This window comes from Staurois parvus, unplaced genomic scaffold (assembly GCF_062004578.1).
Source record: "Staurois parvus isolate SC_StPar_1 unplaced genomic scaffold, SC_StPar_1.0 ptg001210l, whole genome shotgun sequence".
NCBI classification, from domain to species: Eukaryota; Metazoa; Chordata; class Amphibia; order Anura; family Ranidae; genus Staurois; species Staurois parvus.
In genome coordinates this window covers 175,825-196,861 of record NW_028319006.1, presented here as the reverse complement: position 1 = coordinate 196,861, position 21,037 = coordinate 175,825, and the positions used below count along the sequence as shown (strand labels likewise).

The window sequence follows — 21,037 nt, the reverse complement described above, 5'->3', positions numbered from 1 at the left end:
AATTAAAAACAAAAGAAAAAAGAGAGAAAGAAATAATTAAAAAGAAAAGGAAAGAAAATTCAAGCATAGAATGCATTCAAATCCTATATTCAAATTCTGCCTGCATCAGGGATATAAAGCAATAAGACTAGATATACCATCAGATGCCTAACTTGCATAACTTCAATTGAAATTGGTTCATTCCAACCTCAATCTACCCAATTGATGAATTGATGATATTGATGAGGCATGTGACAAGATAGGCCCTGTGAAAATGCTGGAGTTCCCTGTTGCCCTAGAAAACCAATTGGATATTAGCTTTTGTTTTTTTCCAGATTAAGGTGTTGGGCCAGCATTAGTCTGCCAAGAATGGGAATTCTTGGTCAGTGGGAATTGATGACATTGACATGGTACTCAAGTTAAAGGTCTTTCAAAATTAGTTATGTCCATGAAGACAACATCAAATTATTTTTATACTTTCTCGTCCGAACGTTCAAATGAAATTTTACAGGTGAAAAGCCAGCATTAGTCTGCCAAGAATGGGAATTCTTGGTCAATGGAAATTGATGATATTGATGAGACATGACACTGTAGGCCCTGTGCAAATGCTGGAGTTCCCTGTTGCCCTAGAAAAATAATTGGATTCCAGCTTTTGTTTTTGCCAAGTTAGGAGTAAGCAGGGGCGGACTGACAACTCATGGGGCCCCCGGGCAATAGGGGATCATGGGGCCCCTGTGTCCTTGCCCAAACTCCAAAAAGACTCTGAAAAAGGTACCAGGGGCATCTCATGGGGCCCCCTACTGACCCCGTGCCCTCGGGCAGTGCCCGAGTTTCCAAATGGTCAGTCCGCCCCTGGTTACCAATTGTTTTCTTGGTGACTGTGGTCCCAGCTGCCTGGAGATCATTGACAAGATCCTCACGTGTAGTTCTGGGGTGATTCCTCACTGTTCTCATGATCATTGACACTCCACGAGGTGAGATCTTGCATGGTGCACCAGACATAGAGAGACTGACAGTTGTTTTGTGTTTCTTCCATTTGTGAATGATTGCACCACCTGTTGTCACCTTCTCACCAAGCTGCTTGGCGATAGTTTGGTAGCCCAGTCCAGCCTTGTGTAGGTCTACAATCTTGTCCCTGACATCCTTGGACAGCTCTTTGGTCTTTGCCATGGTGGAGAGTTTGGAATCTGATTGTTTGATTGCTCCTGTGGACAGGTGTCTTTTATACAGGTAACAAAATGAGATTAGCAGCACTCCCTTTAAGAGACTGCTTCTAATCTCAGCTTGTTACCTGTATGAAAGACACCTGGTAGCCAGAAATCCTGCTGAATGATAGGGAATCAAATTCTTATTTCCCTCATGAACATGCAGATCAGTCATCATTTGTTAGACATGCATTTCTGCTGAATTTGTTGTTGCTATACTGTTTCTCAGTGTTACACTACACCGAACATTCGATTTGTAGACCGATCATTTCTTTGTGAGTGGGCAAACATTCCCTGTTGCCCTAGAAAAATAATTGGATTCCAGCTTTTGTTTTTGCCAAGTTAGGAGTAAGCAGGGGCGGACTGACAACTCATGGGGCCCCCGGGCAATAGGGGATCATGGGGCCCCTGTGTCCTTGCCCAAACTCCAAAAAGACTCTGAAAAAGGTACCAGGGGCATCTCATGGGGCCCCCTACTGACCGCGTGCCCTCGGGCAGTGCCCGAGTTTCCAAATGGTCAGTCCGCCCCTGGGGGTAAAGTCAGCATTAGTCTGCCAAGAATGGGAATTTTTGGTCAGTGGGAACTGATGACATTGACATGGGACTCAAACTAAACATTTTTCAGAATTAGTTGAGTCCATGAAGACAACATCAAATGATGTTTATACTTTCTTGTCCAAACATTCAAAAGAAATTCTGCAGGTGTAGGGCCAGCTTTAGTCTACCAAGAATAGGAATTCTTGGTCAATGGGAATTGATGACATTGACATGGTGCTCAAGCTAAACATCTTTCAAAATTAGTTATGTCCATGAAGACAACATCAAATGATCTTTGTACTTTCTCATCTGAACATTCAAGTGAAATTCTACAGGTGTAATGCCAACATTAGTCTGCCAAGAATGGGAATTCTTGGTCAATGGAAATTGATGATATTGATGAGACGTGACACTATAGACCCTGTGAAAATGCTGGAGTTCCCTGTTGCCCTAGAAAAACAATTGGATTCCAGCTTTTGTTTTTTCCAAGTTAGGAGTGAGGCCAGCTTTAGTCTACCAAGAATAGAAATTCTTGGTCAGTGGGAATTGATGACATAGACATGGTACTCAAGTTAAACATCTTTCAAAATTAGTTGAATCCATAACGGCAACATCCAATGATCTTTATACTTTCTTGTCCAAACATTCAAAAGAAATTCTACAGCTGTAGGGCCAGCTTTAGTCTACCAAGAATAGGAGTTCTTGGTCAATGGGAATTGATGATATGGACATGGTACTCAAGCTAAACGTCTTTCAAAATTAGTTGAGTCCATGAAGACAACATCAAATGATCTTTATACTTTCTCATCTGAACATTCAATAGAAATTCTACAGGTGTAATGCCAACATTAGTCTGCCAAAAATGGGAATTCTTGATCAATGGGAATAGATGATATTGATGAGGCATGTGACACTGTAGGCCCTATGAAAATGCAGTTCCCTGTTGCCCGAAAAAACAAGTTGTATTCCAGATTTAGTTTTTTTCAAAATTAAGATGTAAGGCCAGCATTAGTCTACCAAGAATGGAAGTTCCTGTTCATTGGGAATTGATGACATTGACATGGTACTCAAGCTAAACGTCTTTCAAAATTAATTGAGTTCATGAAGACAACATCAAATGATCTTTATACTTTCTCATCTGAACATTCAAATGAAATTCTACAGGTGTAATTGCAACATTAGTCTGCCAAGAATGGGAATTCTTGGTCGATAGGAATAGGAGATAATGATGAGGCATGTGACACTGTAGGCCCTCTGAAAATGCTGGAGTTCCCTGTAGCCATAGGAAACAGTTGGATTCCAGCTTTTGTTTTTTTCCCCAATTACATAGGAAGTAAAATTGATAAACTTGGCAACCTCTGTGTTTTTTTCTTTGATAAAGCCTCCATACATACTGTATACCTCATGTCCCAGGTTCCTCCATAGTTGGAATAGATGGGTTTTTCCTTTGTGGATTGTTGGTGGGTTGAGGTAGAGCGGAGCCATACTAAATGTGCGTTGTCTCTCAGAATTTAATTCAATATTTGTTTTGCCGTAGGTATACGCACGACTCTATTAGAATCAGAAGAGCATGAATGCCCTGTGTGCCATCAGAAAGGAGTATCGCCGGACAGCATCGTCGCCAACAAGCTGCTGCGTCAGGTATTGTAAAACTTTCACCAACTACAATTTTGGACTGGGTGGGTCCATTTTTTTGGGAAAAAAAGCTCATGCTATAGGATTTGGATGTTGGGTAAGAATCTAGCACAATTATTATCTCCATGTAAAGTAACTCTTGGATGTTTGAAGCAACCCAAACCCACAACACCGTTCCAGACCTTCTCTTACTTTCGTAACTGCAATTTTGGACTGGGTGGGTCCAGTTTTTTTGGAAAAAAAACTCATGCTATAGGATTTGGACATTGAGTAGGAATCTAGCACAATTATTATCTCCATATAAAGTAACTCTTGGATGTTTGAAGCAACCCAAACCCACAACACCATTCCAGACCTTCTTCTCCTACTTTCGTAACTGCAGTTTTGGACTGGGTGGGTCCAGTTTTTTTGGAAAAAAGCTCATGCTATAGGATTTGGATGTTGGGTAGGAATCTAGCACAATTATTGTCTCCATATAAAGTAACTCTTGGATGATTGAAGCAACCCAAACCCACAACACCGTTCCAGACCTTCTTATTTTGCTTGTCTATGGACAATCAGGTTGCCAGCTCAAAGAAGCTTGTCTTCACTCACCATTGAAGAAAACAGATGAATGACACCCACTCTTCAGTCTCTGCTCTTCCAGGTAAAATAAGTCTCAGACGTTTGAAGTAACCCAAACCCACAACACCGTTCCAGACCTTCTTCTCTTACTTATCTATGGACAATCAGGGTGCCAGCTCATAGAAGCTCGTCTTCACTCACCATTGAAGAAAACAGATGAATGACACCCACTCTTCAGTCTCTGCTCTTCCAGGTACTTTTATTCAATCATCAACAATACAGCTGCAACCATGATCCTTGTGATCGAACCATTCATGGTGAAACATGTTAAGGAGGTGGTGGTTTTTAGGTGGAGACATCATGGTTGCAGCTTTATTGTTGATGATAAAAGTACCTGGAAGAGCAGAGACTGCATTTTTGTTCTCATTCATCTAACATCTTGAATATAGTCAATTTGCTGATATATGGCTTGCCATGAGTTCAAATCTCTATGTAGTGGTGTCAATTATGGTGACGTCTTAAATTTTTCTTTTTCTATTTGATTTTAAGAAATTTTTCTACATTTTCAATTGTGATAAAGCATACAGTTGCAAGAAAAAGTATGTGAACCCCTTGGGATTACGTGGAGTTTTGCATGAATTGGGCATAAAATGTGCTCTGAACGTCATCTAAGTCACAACAATAGAAGAACACAGTCTGCTGAACATAATACTACACAAACATTAGATGTTGCCATGGTTTCATTGCACATAACATGTAAACATTCACAGTGCAGGGAGGAAAAAGTATGTGAGGCCCTAGCTTAATGACTTCTCGCAGAGCTAATTGGAGTCAGGAGTGAGCCAACCTTGACTCCAATCAGTGTGATGATATTGGATGTGTTGCAGACAGCTGTCCTGCCCTTAAAAAACACTCACCTGTTTTGGGTTTACTGGTTTCAAGAAGCACTGTCTGAAGTGAACCATGCCTCGCAGAAAAGAGCTCTCAGAAGACCTACGATCAAGAATTGTTGACTTGCATGAAGCTGGAAAGGGTTACAAAAAGTATCTCCAAAAGCCTTGATGTTCATGTGTCCACGGTAAGACAGACTGTCTACAAATGGAGAAAGTTTAGCACTGTTGCTACTCTCCCTAGACTTTTTCTTGCAACTGTACCTCCAGGAGTTTTTTTTTGTTGAAACACCACTTGTCAAATAAGTTACTTTTAATGATGACTATCCTTGGTCCAGATCACTGCTGTTAATGTACAAATCTTAGCTGGATACTACAAACAGCACTCTTCCCCCAAGCCTGTAACTGACATCTGTGGGTCTCATACAGTGAAAAGATCCTGTCGTTCACCCACTCTTTCATCTCACCTTGTTCATTCACAAAACACCTTTGTATTATGTAGGTCCTGTGAACTAAAGGACCTTGTCATTCACTCATCCTTTCCTCTACCATTGTCCATTCACAAAACACCGTGCATTCAGTTCACAGAATACGAGACATTCTGTGAATGGACAAGGGGAGAGGAAGGGTGGGTAAATGGCAGGATCTAAATAAAACAGTGCAGCGCTAAATGGTAACAAATAAAGAACCGTAAAAATACTAATAAAATTCAGTAAAAATAACAGTCCGTGATAATATAAAGTGCCAGGTGACTGGTAAAAACTCGATGGTGGTGCTCCGTGAGAAATGGCAGAAATACGCACTCACCAGATGCGTATTAGTTATATGCATTAAGTATCACATCCAGGGGTGTCCACAGATATAGGTCTGGTCAGGGTTTAAGGTAATCCTCCCTCAGAGATGGTAAACAGCAAATGCCCAGGTAGCAAATTAACCGGATCCAGGTAACCAAAGGTCCCTTTAAGGGATGAGCAGAAGAGGCTGCCTGCTTACAGGGTGACTTCCTTCTCTGGGTAAGGCAACTGGATCACAGAAAGCGGGCTCTGAAAATAAATACTCCTCAGGGGAGTCAGGGAAGGATGCCCATAGTGTAGTATTCAAAATAAGGTATTTATTAGGTAAAGTGATGTTTGCAAACATGTATATGCAGATAAAACAATATCAGGACTGAAGAGGTGAACTAACCCTCCAGAGTCAAAGATGGCCGCCGGGCCTCCACATGGCTCCGGCGGCATAACGTCACGACGTCCTGGCTCCTCCTTACGCGTTACGTGCACACGCACTTCATCAGAGGAAAAAAACCATGGCAGGATCTACCTTTGTCCATTCACAGAAAGTCTTGTATTCTATGAACAGAATGCAGGGTATTTTGTGAAAGAACAATGAGAGAAGAAAGGGAGGGCGAATGACAGAATCTCTTCACTCAACGAGACCGGCAGATCTTTGCTGCAGCGTTGGAAGAAAAACACTGTGTGTAGCATCAATAATGCTATGATCTGTACTGTAAAGAGTAGCGATCCTAACCTAGGACAGTCATCATGGAGGTAACTTTTTTGACTTGAATGTTTTCAAAAAATATTTTTTCTGCTTTAGTGCTCGTTCACACTGGAATGCGGTGCGGGAGAGCCGCGCTCCTGAACCACATTCTGATTGCAATGCCCTTGCGATCTGCTGCAAGGATCAGTTAAAGTTAAGGACACCCCGAATGCAGGTCACAAATGCATTGCGTTTGCCCGCACCAGGCCACAGCAAACCGCATTGCACAAAGGACCATGCCATGGGTGACTTTTAGCGCGGTGCGATTTCATCCCATTGAAATGAAATCACTGCATAGACCTGCATATGAATCTCACAGGAACGCACAGCGTGTTCATATCCGGGCGCAGTGTGAAGCAGTCCTCAATCTAAGTGTCCAGTTTAAGAGTTAAGTTACAAACTAATTGTCCGGTACAGGAGTGGACTGACCATTGGAGCACTCGGGCACTGCCCGAAGGCCCGGGGTCAGTAGGGGGCCCCATGAGATACCCCTGGTACCTTTCATTGGCTTTTTCATAGGCTTTTTTGGGTGTGGGAAAGGACACAGGGGCCCCATGATCCCCTTGTGAGATGGGGAAACAGCTTTCTTTGTTTGAACACGGACTGAAGTAAATTAAAAACGTTCTGACTGACATTCTGCAGTTTAGCCACAAGATGTCACTGTTTTTTCTAACACAGCCTCAGACTGCATAGAGATTTTTATATTCATGAAGGGGTGGGGTTTTACACTTGGAGAGTGAACAGGAAAAAGAGAGGAGAGCAGCCATGCTTGAGAGAGAGAAGGGGGGCTGTGTGATCTGAGAATCCGATGCCATTCAGATGTGAGGACAGCCCTCCGTAATCAGAAATTCAGTTGAGTGAAGCTGATGGTGTTGAAGAGGCTAACCCTGTTCAAGGAAAGGAAGATTGCTGCCAGGAAGCTGATGGGAAGCTGAGGAACTAAGCAATATATATACCGTGATATCGCATGCTTCGTGGAGAGACATTTGTACTGTTCAGAGTCACCAGCGGATGCAAAACAGACCCGGGTCGGTAAGATTTCAGTGTTGGCGCCTATAGGACTGAGACACTCCCATAGTTAGGTCTCTGTTTGTGTCAGGCCACAAGTGTTGTTACTGATCATTGGAAGGACTCCACAACTTAAAGTGACATTTCACATTGGAGAGCTGATAAAATCCTACAAACCCTAGCCAGACTGGCGATTTGCTCAGAAGGAATACTCAGGCACGTGCTACAGGACCAGTTATGGGAGGGGGAATACTGTAAATTTGTGTAAGATTGTAAGCTGTTGTGCTGCACTGCAGGCTAGCCCATACCGTACACCCATACACTGATTCCTGCTCTTTTAGGGTAATGACGGGTAAGGTGTGGCAGCTTAGTTGTGCCCCCCAGTAGGTAAATTGCTTCACCTTCTACCTTCATCCATCAGAGGGCGCCGTGCTGTGCAGCACAAGGTTCTCAGCCTTTAGGCTGGGTGTATGTAAATTTATTGTATATTCCAGCATTTGTGGTCTTGTTTATTTGCAACATCTAAGTAAAATTCTGTTGTGACAAAAGCTGGTGTTGGGGTTGCTTTCCTCGTTCGTGACTTCACTGTATCCTGGGGAGCCCACCCCGGTACACGGCTTACACCCTATTGCTCAGGAGCCCCATGAGTTGTCAGTCCGCCCCTGGTCCGGTGTCTGGGCTGGAAGACAGAATAGTTCACTACTGAGAAATCCAGCAATACAAATGTTTTATATCGTGTTTTGTGTATGACAACCTGACAATTGCCGTATTTTATTGTTTATAATAGTGATAGTGATACTATCTTACCATTAGCTTGCCAGCTGGATATCAGAAGTTCTCAGATCGTCTTAAGCTCCCCGTTTTCGTTTTTCAGGGTCTATTGTACATCCCCTCCTGGCTGGATCACCAACTGTCTTGGAAATATTATATATAGGCAATTCCTATCCTAATATTGATCAACGGTTCCAAATTCATAGTAACTTCTGCAGTAGGGAATAGACACAAAAAGATACACTTAGCATCTTATCAAATCACTGTTCTGTTTGTTCGATGCCTTTGTAGTTTTTTTATAAATACGTTTATGTAGGTATCACATTAAAGTGGTTGTAAAGGCTCAAGGTTTTTTTTACCTTCATGCATTACCTAATCGCAGGCTATCCCCTCTTCAGTCTATCATGAATGCTGCTGCCAGACTCATCCACCTTACTAACCATTCTGTATCTGCCACCCCTCTCTGCCAATCCCTCCACTGGCCTCCACTCAGTGTCCTCCACCCCTCTCTGCCAATCCCTCCACTGGCCTCCACTCAGTGTCCTCCACCCCTCTCTGCCAATCCCTCCACTGGCCTCCACTCAGTGTCCTCCACCCCTCTCTGCCAATCTCTCCACTGGCCTCCACTCAGTGTCCTCCACCCCTCTCTGCCAATCCCTCCACTGGCCTCCACTCAGTGTCCTCGTCCCCTCTCTGCCAATCTCTCCACTGGCCTCCACTCAGTGTCCTCCACCCCTCTCTGCCAATCCCTCCACTGGCCTCCACTCAGTGTCCTCCACCCCTCTCTGCCAATCTCTCCACTGGCCTCCACTCAGTGTCCTCCACCCCTCTCTGCCAATCCCTCCACTCAGTGTCCTCCACCCCTCTCTGCCAATCCCTCCACTGGCCTCCACTCAGTGTCCTCCACCCCTCTCTGCCAATCCCTCCACTGGCCTCCACTCACTGTCCTCTACCACTCTCTGCCAATCCCTCCACTGGCCTCCACTCAGTGTCCTCCACCCCTCTCTGCCAATCCCTCCACTGGCCTCCACTCACTGTCCTCTACCACTCTCTGCCAATCCCTCCACTGACCTCCACTCGGTGTTCTCCACCCCTCTCTGCCAATCCCTCCACTGGCCTCCACTCAGTGTCCTCCACCCCTCTCTGCCAATCCCTCCACTGGCCTCCACTCGGTGTCCTCCACCCCTCTCTGCCAATCCCTCCACTGGCCTCCACTCGGTGTCCTCCATCCCTCTCTGCCAATCCCCCCACTGACCTCCACTCAGTGTCCTCCACCCCTCTCTGCCAATCCCTCCACTGGCCTCCACTCAGTGTCCTCTGTCCCTCTCTGCCAATCCCTCCACTGGCCTCAACTCAGTGTCCTCCATCCCTCTCTGCCAATCCCTCCACTGGCCTCCACTCAGTGTCCTCTGCCAATCCCTCCACTGACCTCCACTCAGTGTCCTCCACCCCTCTCTGCCAATCCCTCCACTGACCTCCATTCAGTGTCCTCCACCCCTCTCTGCCAATCCCTCCACTGGCTTCCCATTGCCCAACGAATACAATTCAAAATATTAACAATAACATATAAAGCCATTTATAACTCTGCCCCAAATTACATCACCAATCTTGTCTCCAAAAATCACTCAAACCGTCCTCTCCGCTCCTCCCACAACCTCCTGCTCTCTAGCTTCCTTGTCTCTTCCTCTCATGCTCGTCTCCAGGACTTCTCCAGAGCCTCCACCATCCTTTGGAACTCTCTACCCCAATTTATCAGACTATCGCCTACTCTGCCCACTTTTAGGTGATCTCTGAAAACCTATCTCTTCAGGGAAGCCTATCCTGCCCTCAGCTAATAATGGAATCTTCTACTCCTCCTACCAGTCCACCCCCCACAGTTATTATCTTTTGTACCACCAGCCCCTCCCTCTTAGATTGTAAGCTCCAAGGATCAGGGCCCTCCTATCCCTCTTGTATTGAACTGTATTGTTGCTGTATTGTCTCCCGTTATATAGTAAAGCGCTGAGCAAACTGTTGGGGATATATAAATCCTGAATAATAATAATAATAATGAGGGTAAAAACCTGTTGCGTGCAGCAGCCCCCCCTAACACTTACCTGAGCCCCCTCTTGATCCAGCAATGTCCAGGAGAGCCTCTGTTCTCTGGGGACTCTCACTCTTGATTAGCTAAGGAATTGCAACCTCAGCCAGAGAGCCAGTCAAGAGAGGGAGGGGGCAGGGCCGAGGCTCAGCTCTGTGTGTGAATGCCCACCAGTGCCACCTCATCAGTGCTGCCTATCAGTGCCCATCAGTGCCGCCTCATCAATGTACGTCAGTGAAGGAGAAAAATTACCTGTTTGCAAATTTTTATAATAGAAACAAAGAAAAACTTTTTTTTTTTTAATTTTCTGCTTATTTCCAAATATGCAAAAAATAAAACACCCAGCGGTGATTAAATACCACCAAAAGAAAGCTCTATTTGTATGGGAAAAAAAGATAAAAATGTCATATGTGTACAATGTTGCATGACCGCGAAATTGTCATTCAAAGTGTGACAGTACTGAAAGCTGAAAATTGGCCTGGACTGGAAGGGGGTGAAAGTGCCCGGTAGGCGAGGGGTTAATCATTTGTTTTATGGCTAAATGCACAATTATTAGTCCAAATGTGGTGGGAAATATTGCAGATCTAAGAAATGTCTTTCTTTCTTTTAGTTCATTGAGAACTTTAACAACAAAAGTCAACAAGTGACAGCCCCGCCTCCATCAGCAACTCCTCCCCATGTAAAGCCTTCTACTGTGCCACCAGGACCTGCTCCCAAACTGGGGCCACCATCACAGTAAGTCTTCCTATCTTATTTATTTATTTCAGGTACTTATATAGCGCCATCAATGTACGCAGTGCTTTACATATATATTGTACATTCACATCAGTCCCTAACCCTCAAGGGGGGTACAATCTAAGGTCCCTAACTCACATTCATACATACACATACTAGGGCCATTTTCGACAGGATTCAATTAACCTACCAGCATGTCTTTGGAGTGTGGGAGAAAACCAGAGTACCTGGAGGAAACCCACGCAGGCACAGAGAGAACATACAAACTCCAGGCAGGAGGTGCCATGGTTGGGATTTGAACCAACAACCCGAGTACTGCCAGGCAGAAGTGCTAACCATTTAGCCACTGTGCTGCCCCAATATTTTGATATGTTTATAGTGCCTCTATTACTGCACTAAGACAGGATGCCATTTAACTATCTGAAACAATGAAGATGTTTTCTATCTTTTATCAGAAATAGTCCACGGGTCTCCAACCTTTTCAGTACAGCCACATTGTATATTTTACAAATATTGGTGGTCCAAAAAAAAAAAAAGGTTTTATACATGAAGGAGTAAAATGTAAATTAACCACTTGCTGTCCGCCTGCTGTTTATAAACGGCCGGACGGTGGCACTCCAGGGGTGGGTTGCCGTTCATAAATGGCACCCGCCATTTCTAGCTGTGTGCGCTCCCTGGGAGCATGCAGCACCGCGATCCGGTCCCCGCTGTGTCCTCCGAACACAGTGAAACACCGATCGTCGGACGGGATCCCGATCATGTGGTCACTGATTGGCCAATCAGTGATCACATGCAAAGTAGTAAGCAAGATGTCACTTGTGACATCACTGCTTACTACGTGTGAAATCTGTGAATGATCACAGAGATCACATGGTACAGGGCTATTCACAACAGCCTTGTACCATGTGACAAGCTGTGACCAATCACAGCTCGCACATGATTTCTCAATGGCTGCAAGAATGCAGACAGAGAGAAGGAGAAATTATTGCTTTTACATCCTATATGGGTGTAAAAGCAATCACTGTAAAAAAAAAAAAAAATCTTCATCACCCCCCACAAGTAGTACAGCGTCACCATGGTAACACTACTGCTAGGGTGACAGTATGTAAAAAAACAAAAAAAAACAAATAATAATATAAAAAAATTAAATAAAAATGTATAAAAAAAGTTTAAAAATTATAATTTTTGGTTATAAACTAATTTGGCTTATTTTTTTTTATACTAAAAAGATAACGGAATACATTTCGGCCAAGATTTATGATGAAAGATTATTTATTTGCAAAATTGTATAAGAAAAACACTTTTTTTCAAAATTTTTGGACATTTTCATTTACATAGCAAAAAAAATTTAAATCCCAGTGGTGAATAAATGCCACCAAAATAAAGTTTTATCTGTCTCAAAAAAATGGTAAAAAATTCATTTGGGTACAGTGTTGCATGACCGCGCAATTGTCATTCAAAGTGTGATAGCGCTGAAAGCTGAAAATTGCCCTGGACAGGAAGGGGGTGAAAGTGTTCAGGCAGGAAGTGGTGAATGAACACTCTCCAAGAAATAACTTATATCAGAAGCCCCCAGTGCCAAATTACCAAGTAGGCAGAGCAGGTACCATACTGTTTAAGGGCCCCACGACAATGGATAAAAATAATATTGATTTAATCTTAAAAGGAAATGGCATTGAAGCAATTGTTTACAAAAGATAGAAAAAATTAACTAACTCAAAGAAACAAAAACTTTACTTTAACCACTTCCAGTCCGGACACTTTCCCCCCCTTCCAGTCCGGACACTTTCCCCCCCTTCCAGTCCGGACACTTTCCCCCCCTTCCTGTCCGGACACTTTCCCCCCCTTCCAGTCCGGACACTTTCCCCCCCTTCCTGTCCGGACACTTTCCCCCCCTTCCAGTCCGGACACTTTCCCCCCCTTCCTGTCAGGCCAATTTTCAGCTTGCAGCTCTGTCACACTTTGAATGACAATTGCGCGGTCATGCAACACTGTACCCATATGAATTTTTGAGCATTTTTTTTGAGACAGATAAAACTTTATTTTGGTGGTATTTATTCACCACTGGGATTTTTATTTTTTTGCTATATAAATGAAAAAGTCCACAAAGTTTGAAAAAAAGTGTTTTTCTTATAAAATTTGCAAATAAATAATCTTTCTTCATAAATCTTGCCCAAAATTTATTCAGTTATCTTTTTAGTAAAAAAAAAAAATAACCCAAATTAGTTTATAACCAAAAATTATAGTTTTTCAACATTTTTTTTTACATTTTTATCTAATTTTTTTATATTATTATTTATGTTTTTTTTTTTTACATACTGTCACCCTAGCAATACAGTGTCACTTTTTTTCCCCGCAAGCTTTCTTTTGGTGGTATTTGATCACCTGTGCATTTTTAATTTTTTGCGCTATAAACAAAAAAAAGACCGATAATTTTGAGAAAAAAACAATATTTTTGACTTTTTGTTATTAAACATGTCCAAATTTCGTCATAAATTTAGGTCAAAATGTATTCTGCTCCATGTCTTTGCTAAAAAAAATCCCAATATGTGTAAATTAATTGGTTTAAGTGAATGTTATAGCTTCTACAAATATTCAGGAAATCACATTGTATGATTTATAAAGAATGTATTTGTCTTGCACTGCTGAACAGAAGTATTTGAACACCTGAGAAACAACATGAATTCTGGCTCTCAAAGACCTGTTACTGCGCCTTTATAAAGTCCACCTCTACTCCACTCATTCATCTAACTTAGTAGCACCTGTCTGAGCTCTTTAAAGACACCTGTCCACCCCACAGTCAGTCAGATGCCAACTTCTACCATGGGCAAGACCAAAGAGCTGTCAAAAGACACCAGAGACAAAACTGTGGACCTCCACAAGGCTGGAAAGGGCAACGGGGCAATTGCCAAGCAGCTTGGTGAAAATAGATCAACTGTTGGAGCAATTGTTAGAAAATGGAAGAGGCTAAAGACGACTGTCAGTCTCCCTCGGACTGGGGCTCCATGCAAGATCTCACCTTATGGGGTATCACTGATGATAAGAAAGGTGAGGAATCAGCCCAGAACTACAAGGGAGGAGCTGGTCAATGACATGAAGAGAGCTGGGACCACAGTTTCAAAGGTCACTGTCGGTAGAACACTACGCCGTCATGGTTTCAAATCATGCATTGCACGGAAGGTTCCCCTGCTCAAGTCATCACATGTCCAGGCCCATCTGAAGTTTGCCAATGACCATCTGGATGATCCAGAGGAGGGATGGGAGAAAGTCATGTGGTCAAATGAGACCAAAGTAGAACTTTTTGGTCTAAACTTCACTCGTCGTGTTTGGAGGAAAAAGAAGGACGAGTTGCATCCCAAGAACATCATCCCTACTGTGAAGCATGGGGGTGGTAACATCATGCTTTGGGTGTGCTTTTCTGCGAAGGGGACAGGACGACTGCACTGTATAAAGGAGAGGATGAATGGGGCCATTTATTGTGAGATTTTGAGCAACAACCTCCTTCCCTCAGTCAGAGCATTGAAGATGGGTGGTGGCTGGGTCTTCCAACATGACAACGACCCGAAGCACACAGCCAGGAGAACCAAGGAGTGGCTCCATAAGAAGCATATCAAGGTTCTGGAGTGGCCTAGCCAGTCTCCAGACCTAAATCCAATAGAACATCTTTGGAGGGAGCTGAAACTCCGTGTTGCTCAGCGACAGCCCCGAAACCTGACAGATCTAGAGGAGATCTGTGTGGAGGAGTCGGCCAAAATCCCTGTTGCAGTGCAAACCTGGTCAAGGACTACAGGAAACGTCTGACCTCTGTAATTACAAACAAAGGCTTCTGTACCAAATATTAATACGGATCTTCTCAGGTGTTCAGATACTTCTGTTCAGCAGTGCGAGACAAATACATTCTTTACAAATCATACAATGTGATTGCCTGAATTTTTTTTTAAATTCTGTCTCTCAGAGTGGAAATACACCTACAATGTGAATTTCAGACCCCTTCGTGATTTCTAAGTAGGAGAACTTGCAAAATCACAGGGTGTTCAAATACTTCTGTTCCTCACTGTATAATGGAATTTTTTTTTTCTGACTAGTAATGGTGACAATCAGAGACACTGACACTGGGGGGGAACGGAATTTGTGTCACTGACATCCCCAGTGACACCAATATAGTGATCAGTGCTAATAAAAAGCACTGACACTGTACTAATGGCACTGGGCAGAAAGGGGTTAACATCTGGGGCGATCAAAGGGTTAACTGTGTGCTGTTTTACTATGAGCTGTGTGGTTTCAACTGTAAGCTGACAGGGGAGATATCTGTGTTGTTTATACACAGGTCTCTCCCCCATCGGAGGTACTTCACAATCACCGGGTGCCAGCGATAAATCATCGGCTGGGACCCAATAATTGACAGCCGAGGCCAGGAATGGTGGTGCGGGTATGGCGTGCACCAACTCCCCCCCCCCCTCCCGCCTGTAAACTGCAAAATCACGTATATATACATGATTTTGCGCACCCATGCCGCCTTGTAGCAGTATTTCTGCTATAGGGCGGCGCAGAAGCAGTTAATCCAATGTACTAATAACAACTCAAAGCCGAACTCCAGCTTTTGTTTCACTTTACATAGTTTGTTTGAGCCAAGCTGGTCCCAACAAACTATGTCCCTCACTAACATGTGAGGCCGCTGGATGTGCTGTATGAACTGTATGTAGCTGAGGCTACATACAACATACAGCACCGGCTTCCAGTGTGAGCCGAGACCTTCGAGACCCTCCAGCTTGGCCCAAACTATTTACAGTGTACCAAAAGCTTGACTTCAGCTTTAAAGTACATAAACCATAGACATCAGGTTCAGTTTGTCTCTTAAAAGCTCATCTTCTTTCAGCTGTCAGTTTGTAAAAAGATGTTGGTGCAACCTTCATCCGTGTAATGTATGGTAAAGATGGTCATCTCCATCCACAGGCCAATGTGCCGATGTAGTTCAATGTTATCCCACTAGATCGTGCGCATGAGAAAACTCCAGAAACCTGCAAGGGGGCCCCAAAATTTCAACTGCTTGAGGGCTTCCATAGAGTTTATTCAGCACTGGAAGCCCTGCACCGCATGAGGGCCCCCCCTTGGATTCAGAGTGCTCCTTTCACATCAAAAGCCCTCCGTACATATCAAAAGGAAAGGGAAGGGGTATGATACAAGAGGTGCCATCATCCCTGGAAAGTACAATGGAGGAGCCCTCTTATTGATGGGACTTTTAAGGCACAAATTTTATCAAATGGTAAGCTAACAATTCAGCGATTTAAAAGAAAACAATTTTTATTTTTACAATCCTAAAAAATATATATGAATTACAATACAGAGTATGGCGGTATCATCAGAAGTGGTTTTACAGTGAAGATGTAGAAATAAGTCACGTATATGGTTGCACTTGACGTGTTTCAAGATCAATCACAATCTCTTCTTCAGATGTGCTCAAAAGGCAAGACTCTTACAATGACTAAGGACATGGATTACTGGAACCATGTCCTGTGGTCTGATGACACCAAGGTAAACTGATTTGGTTCAGATGGTGTCAAGCGTCTGTGGCGGCAACCAGGTGAGGAGTACAAAGACAAGCGTGTCTTGCCTACAGTCAAGCATGGTGGTGGGAGTGTCATGGTCTGGGGCTGCATGAGAGCTGCCGGCACTGGGGGGCTACATTTCACTGAGGGAACCATGAATGCCAACATGTACTGTGACATACTGAAGCAGAGCATGATCTCCTCCCTTCAGAGGCTGGGCCGCAGGGCAGTATTCCAACATGATAACGACCCCAAACACACCTCCAAGACCACCACTGCCTTGCTAAAGAAGCTGAGGGTAAAGGTGATGGACTGGCCAAGCGTGTCTCCAGACCTAAACCCTATTGAGCATCTGTGGGGCATCCTCAAACGCAAGGTGGAGGAGCGCAAGGTCTCTAACATCCACCAGCTCCGTGATGTCGTCATGGAGGAGTGGAAGAGGACTCTAGTGGCAACCTGTGTTATACAAGCTGTACACTGACTACGTCACATTGTAGCAAAGTGTCATTTCTTCAGTGTTGTCACATGAAAAGATATAATAAAACATTTACAAAAATGGGAGGGGTGGACTCACTTCTGGGAGATACTGTATATTTTGAATCGTATCTTTATTATCTTTTGACAATAACATGGTGTGGGCAGATTTCTGCCAATTACAGGTTGTGTCACACCCCTCCAGATTGTGTCTTAGAATAACAGGGAGGTGAAGCCTCCATCGACCAAGATGTAATATCCCACCCCCATAGTGATTAGCTGGTTAGTGAGCATGGAGGAGGAGGGTGGGAGTGGGCTGTCATTTACCACCTTATATACGCCCACATATGTGACTCACGTGGGCTGCTCAGATGTGTTGGAAAGAAATGCTCGGGATAGAAATACACTAAAAACATGGGCAAGAAAGGGAGACAAAGAACAACAGGATAAACCAGGTGTTTTGAAGAATGCAGAAAACGAACCCCTTAGTGACTGAGTGAGTATAAACAGCATGGAATAATGATGTGGGCTTAATGCTAGCTCCCTCCCCACCTTCCTTCCCCAGGAGCTTATACTCACCTCCCCTTCACTTTATACAGTAAGTGTTTTGTTTGACCACCAGGAGCTGTGAAAAATACCTTGTACTTTTAAGTATGAGGGAGCATGTGACTCACCATCTCCTTCCATGTAAGAACGTTGCTGCTTAGTGATTGGCCCATAGTTGTCATGTGGAGGTGGGGAGAGAGTTCCCATTCATATAAAGGTTCCCTTGGATTTAACTTTACTAACTAGCTTGCACATTTTCTTGCTAAATGGAGCAGTAAGGGAGGAAAAAGAAGGTAAGTAGAGTCATGTCCAAGGATTTTGTGCCCCCTGCATTTTGTCACCCAGAAAACTGTTGCAAATACAAATGTTTTGACATTCTCATGTTTATTTCTTTTGTTTGTATTGGTATGATACACAAAAGTGGAGAAACAAAAAGCCAAATCTGAGACATTCCACGCAAAACCCCCCAAAATGGAGTGGACAAAATTATTGGCACATTCTCAAGATTACAGTCCCTACACTCACTGTCACTGAAGTTTTGGGGTTGCTTTGCTGCTTCAGGCACTGGATGTCCTGACCGTGTACATAGCATTATGAAATCTACAGACTACCAAAGAATTCTGGGGTGCAATGTAGGGCCCGGTGTCAGAAAGTTGGGTCTCTGTCAGAGGCCATGGGTCTTACAGCAGGACAATGACCCAATGAGTCCAGATCTCAATCCCATAGAGCTCCTATGGAGAGATCTCAAAACAGCAGTTGGGAAAAGAAACCCTTCCAATCTGAGAGACCAGGAGCAGTTGGCGAAAGAAGAGTGCTGGATCTCAGAACATCAGTTGGGGAAAGTAACCATTCCAACCTGAGAGACCTGGAGCAGTTGGCGAAAGAAGAGTGCTGGATCTCAAAACATCAGTTGGGGAAAGGAACCATTCCAATCTGGAGACCTGGAGCAGTTGGTGAAAGAAGAGTGCTCCAAAATTCCAGGAGAGGAGTGTAAGAAACTCTTTGATGGTGACAGGAAGCCACTGATTTCAGTTATTTTCTCCAAGAGGTGTGCTACCAAATATTGAGGGTGCCAATAAATTTGTCCAGTCCATTTGGGGGGGTTTGCGTGGAATGTGTCTGATTTGGCTTTTTGTTTCTCTACTTTTTTGTGTCATACCCATACAAACAAAATAAAATAATATGAGCATGTCTAAACATTCGTAATTGCCATAATTTTTTGAGCGAAGTGGTACATTGACAGAAATGAAGGGGTGCCTATATTTGTGGACATGTGCAAATGGTGGGGTCATAACATTAAAAGAAAACCTGATGATTTCAATTGCATTCAGTGCGTTCAACTTAAACAAATTGATATTTAGAGCATTTGTATTTTGTTTCTCTAGGTCTAAACCTCCATTCTTCAAATCCAAATTAAGGTCCCCATCAATGTCAGTCTCTGATTCTGAATTCCTCCATTCAAAAGCACATGCATACCTGAAGAAGATCTGCACAAAGGAGAGAGATTACTATTCCAGGTCACGTTCCAGATGTCATTCCCCTGGATATCGTCTCTCCAGAGATAGGTCTGAATCATACCGAAGGAATATTCATAGAGAGGGTCGAGATTGCACTTCTGGATCATCTTCTAGATGCCATTCACCTAGATACCAATGTTCCAGCTATAGATCTGAATCACGCTGGAGGAAGATCCAAACAAAGGAGCGAGATTACTATCCCAGATCACGTTCCAGATACCATTGCCCTGAAAACCACTGCTACATTGATAGATTTGAATCATATCAGAGGAAGTTTCCAAGAGAGGAGCGAAATTACAATTCTGAATCACATTCCAGATGCCATTCCCCCGGATACCACCGCTCCACCAATAGATCTGAATCATACCAGAGGAAGATTCACAGAAAGGAGCGAGATTACTATTCCAGTTCACGTTCCAGATGCCATTCCCTTGGTTATCGCCACTCCAGACACCCATTTATAGAGGAAGAAGATCCAGGAAGAAGAGCAATCATACCACCGCAGGTCGCGTTCAACAGCCCATTCTTGTGCACATCACAGCTCCAAAGAACAATCTCCATACACCATCACAAATCTACAGCAACCTCAAGCAGATCTTTGAAGCAGGGCAAAGAGAAGGACAAGAGTGAAAAGAGCAAGCGGAATAGTAAGGATGAAGCTGGCAATCCAGTTGTAGAAGCCAAAGCCACCGGGGCTTCCAAGATACATTGCCGATATCTTTAATGGTTGCCTAATCCAAGATATTACTAGCACACCATATTGAGTAAAACAAATATGGCACTCCATTGTTACCAGCAGAAGGTTGCATTCTTCTGTTATGGACATTAAAGTGTCCTGTTTATCTATCTATCTATCTTGTATTGGACTTTGGCAGCGACATTTCACCACAGCACCCCCCCCCCATGACTGGGTCTCATTTCTATATGGAGTGCGCTGGACTCTTTATATTTATGGACTTATTGGCTGCCTCCATAGTTACCAGAGAGCTCATCCAGCACAGCCCAATGTGGCAAGGATAAAATTCAAAACCACACTCCATAACAGTCATCCCATTAGAATTAATCAATGTAGTCAACTTCCAACTTCCCACACAATCCAACTCACGGTGAAACACATCAGGGGGCGTGGCTTAGGATATTGAGGAGATTGTTTCGGAAGTTGGCCACATTGATAAAATGTATTTGGATGACTTTTATGGAGTGAAGTTTTGTACCTTATCCTTGCGTCCACCTTGTGTAATGACTTCTAGCCTTGACCTGGAAACAAAAGCAGCCCCTTATAAGAAAAAATTATACGGACAAATCACACCGCTGTGGTATTGCCTTATAGAAGGTAGCTATGACCATAGAATGGGGTACAAAATGTAACTCAAAATTGTAGTCAAGGTAAGGGCAAATCTTTCATCAAATGCTATGTAACATAACTATATAGTATAATATAACTAGTATAACTATAACAACTATATAGAAAAACTACAGGATATGGTATAACTACAACAATACAGTAACTGTATAGAATACTTATATAACTATAATAATATAATAAATGTAGTGTAATGTAAACAATATAATTATAATAAAACAATACCTGTAGATTATATATATATATATATATATATATACGCACATATATATAGTTTTTATTATTATAATATAACTTTAATAAAACAATACCTGTAGATTATAAATATAGATAGATAGTTTTTTTATTATTATTAGAATATAAATCTCTCTATCTATCTATCTATCTATCTATCTATCTATCTATCTATCTATCTATCTATCTATCTATCTATCTCGTATCTATCTCGTATCTCTCTCTCTCTCTCTCTCTCTCTCTCTCGCTCTCTCTCTCTCGCTCTCTCTCTCTCCCCCCACACACACACACACACACACAATTACATAAAATAATACCTACAGACTATAATTATAAAATAGTGTATAATAAAATAAATTACAATAATTATAGCATTGGTGGCTTCTCCTCTGCAATCCTCTGCAGACTTGCTGCTCT

General features: G+C 43.1%; 1 protein-coding gene across 1 annotated transcript in view; it reads left to right on the top strand.

Annotated features, from left to right (window-relative positions):
* The window catches only part of LOC149438151 (uncharacterized), a 51,050-nt gene extending 30,429 nt beyond the window's left edge, over nt 1–20,621 (top strand). Inside the window, exons 8-10 of the mRNA XM_089660194.1 lie at nt 3,259–3,362; nt 10,816–10,940; nt 18,892–20,621. Of these exons, the coding sequence (XP_089516320.1) occupies nt 3,259–3,362; nt 10,816–10,940; nt 18,892–19,747 (1,085 nt within the window). The 3' untranslated portion in view covers nt 19,748–20,621. The remainder of the gene's footprint in view (nt 1–3,258; nt 3,363–10,815; nt 10,941–18,891) is intronic.
* Nucleotides 20,622–21,037: the final 416 nt, after the last annotated feature.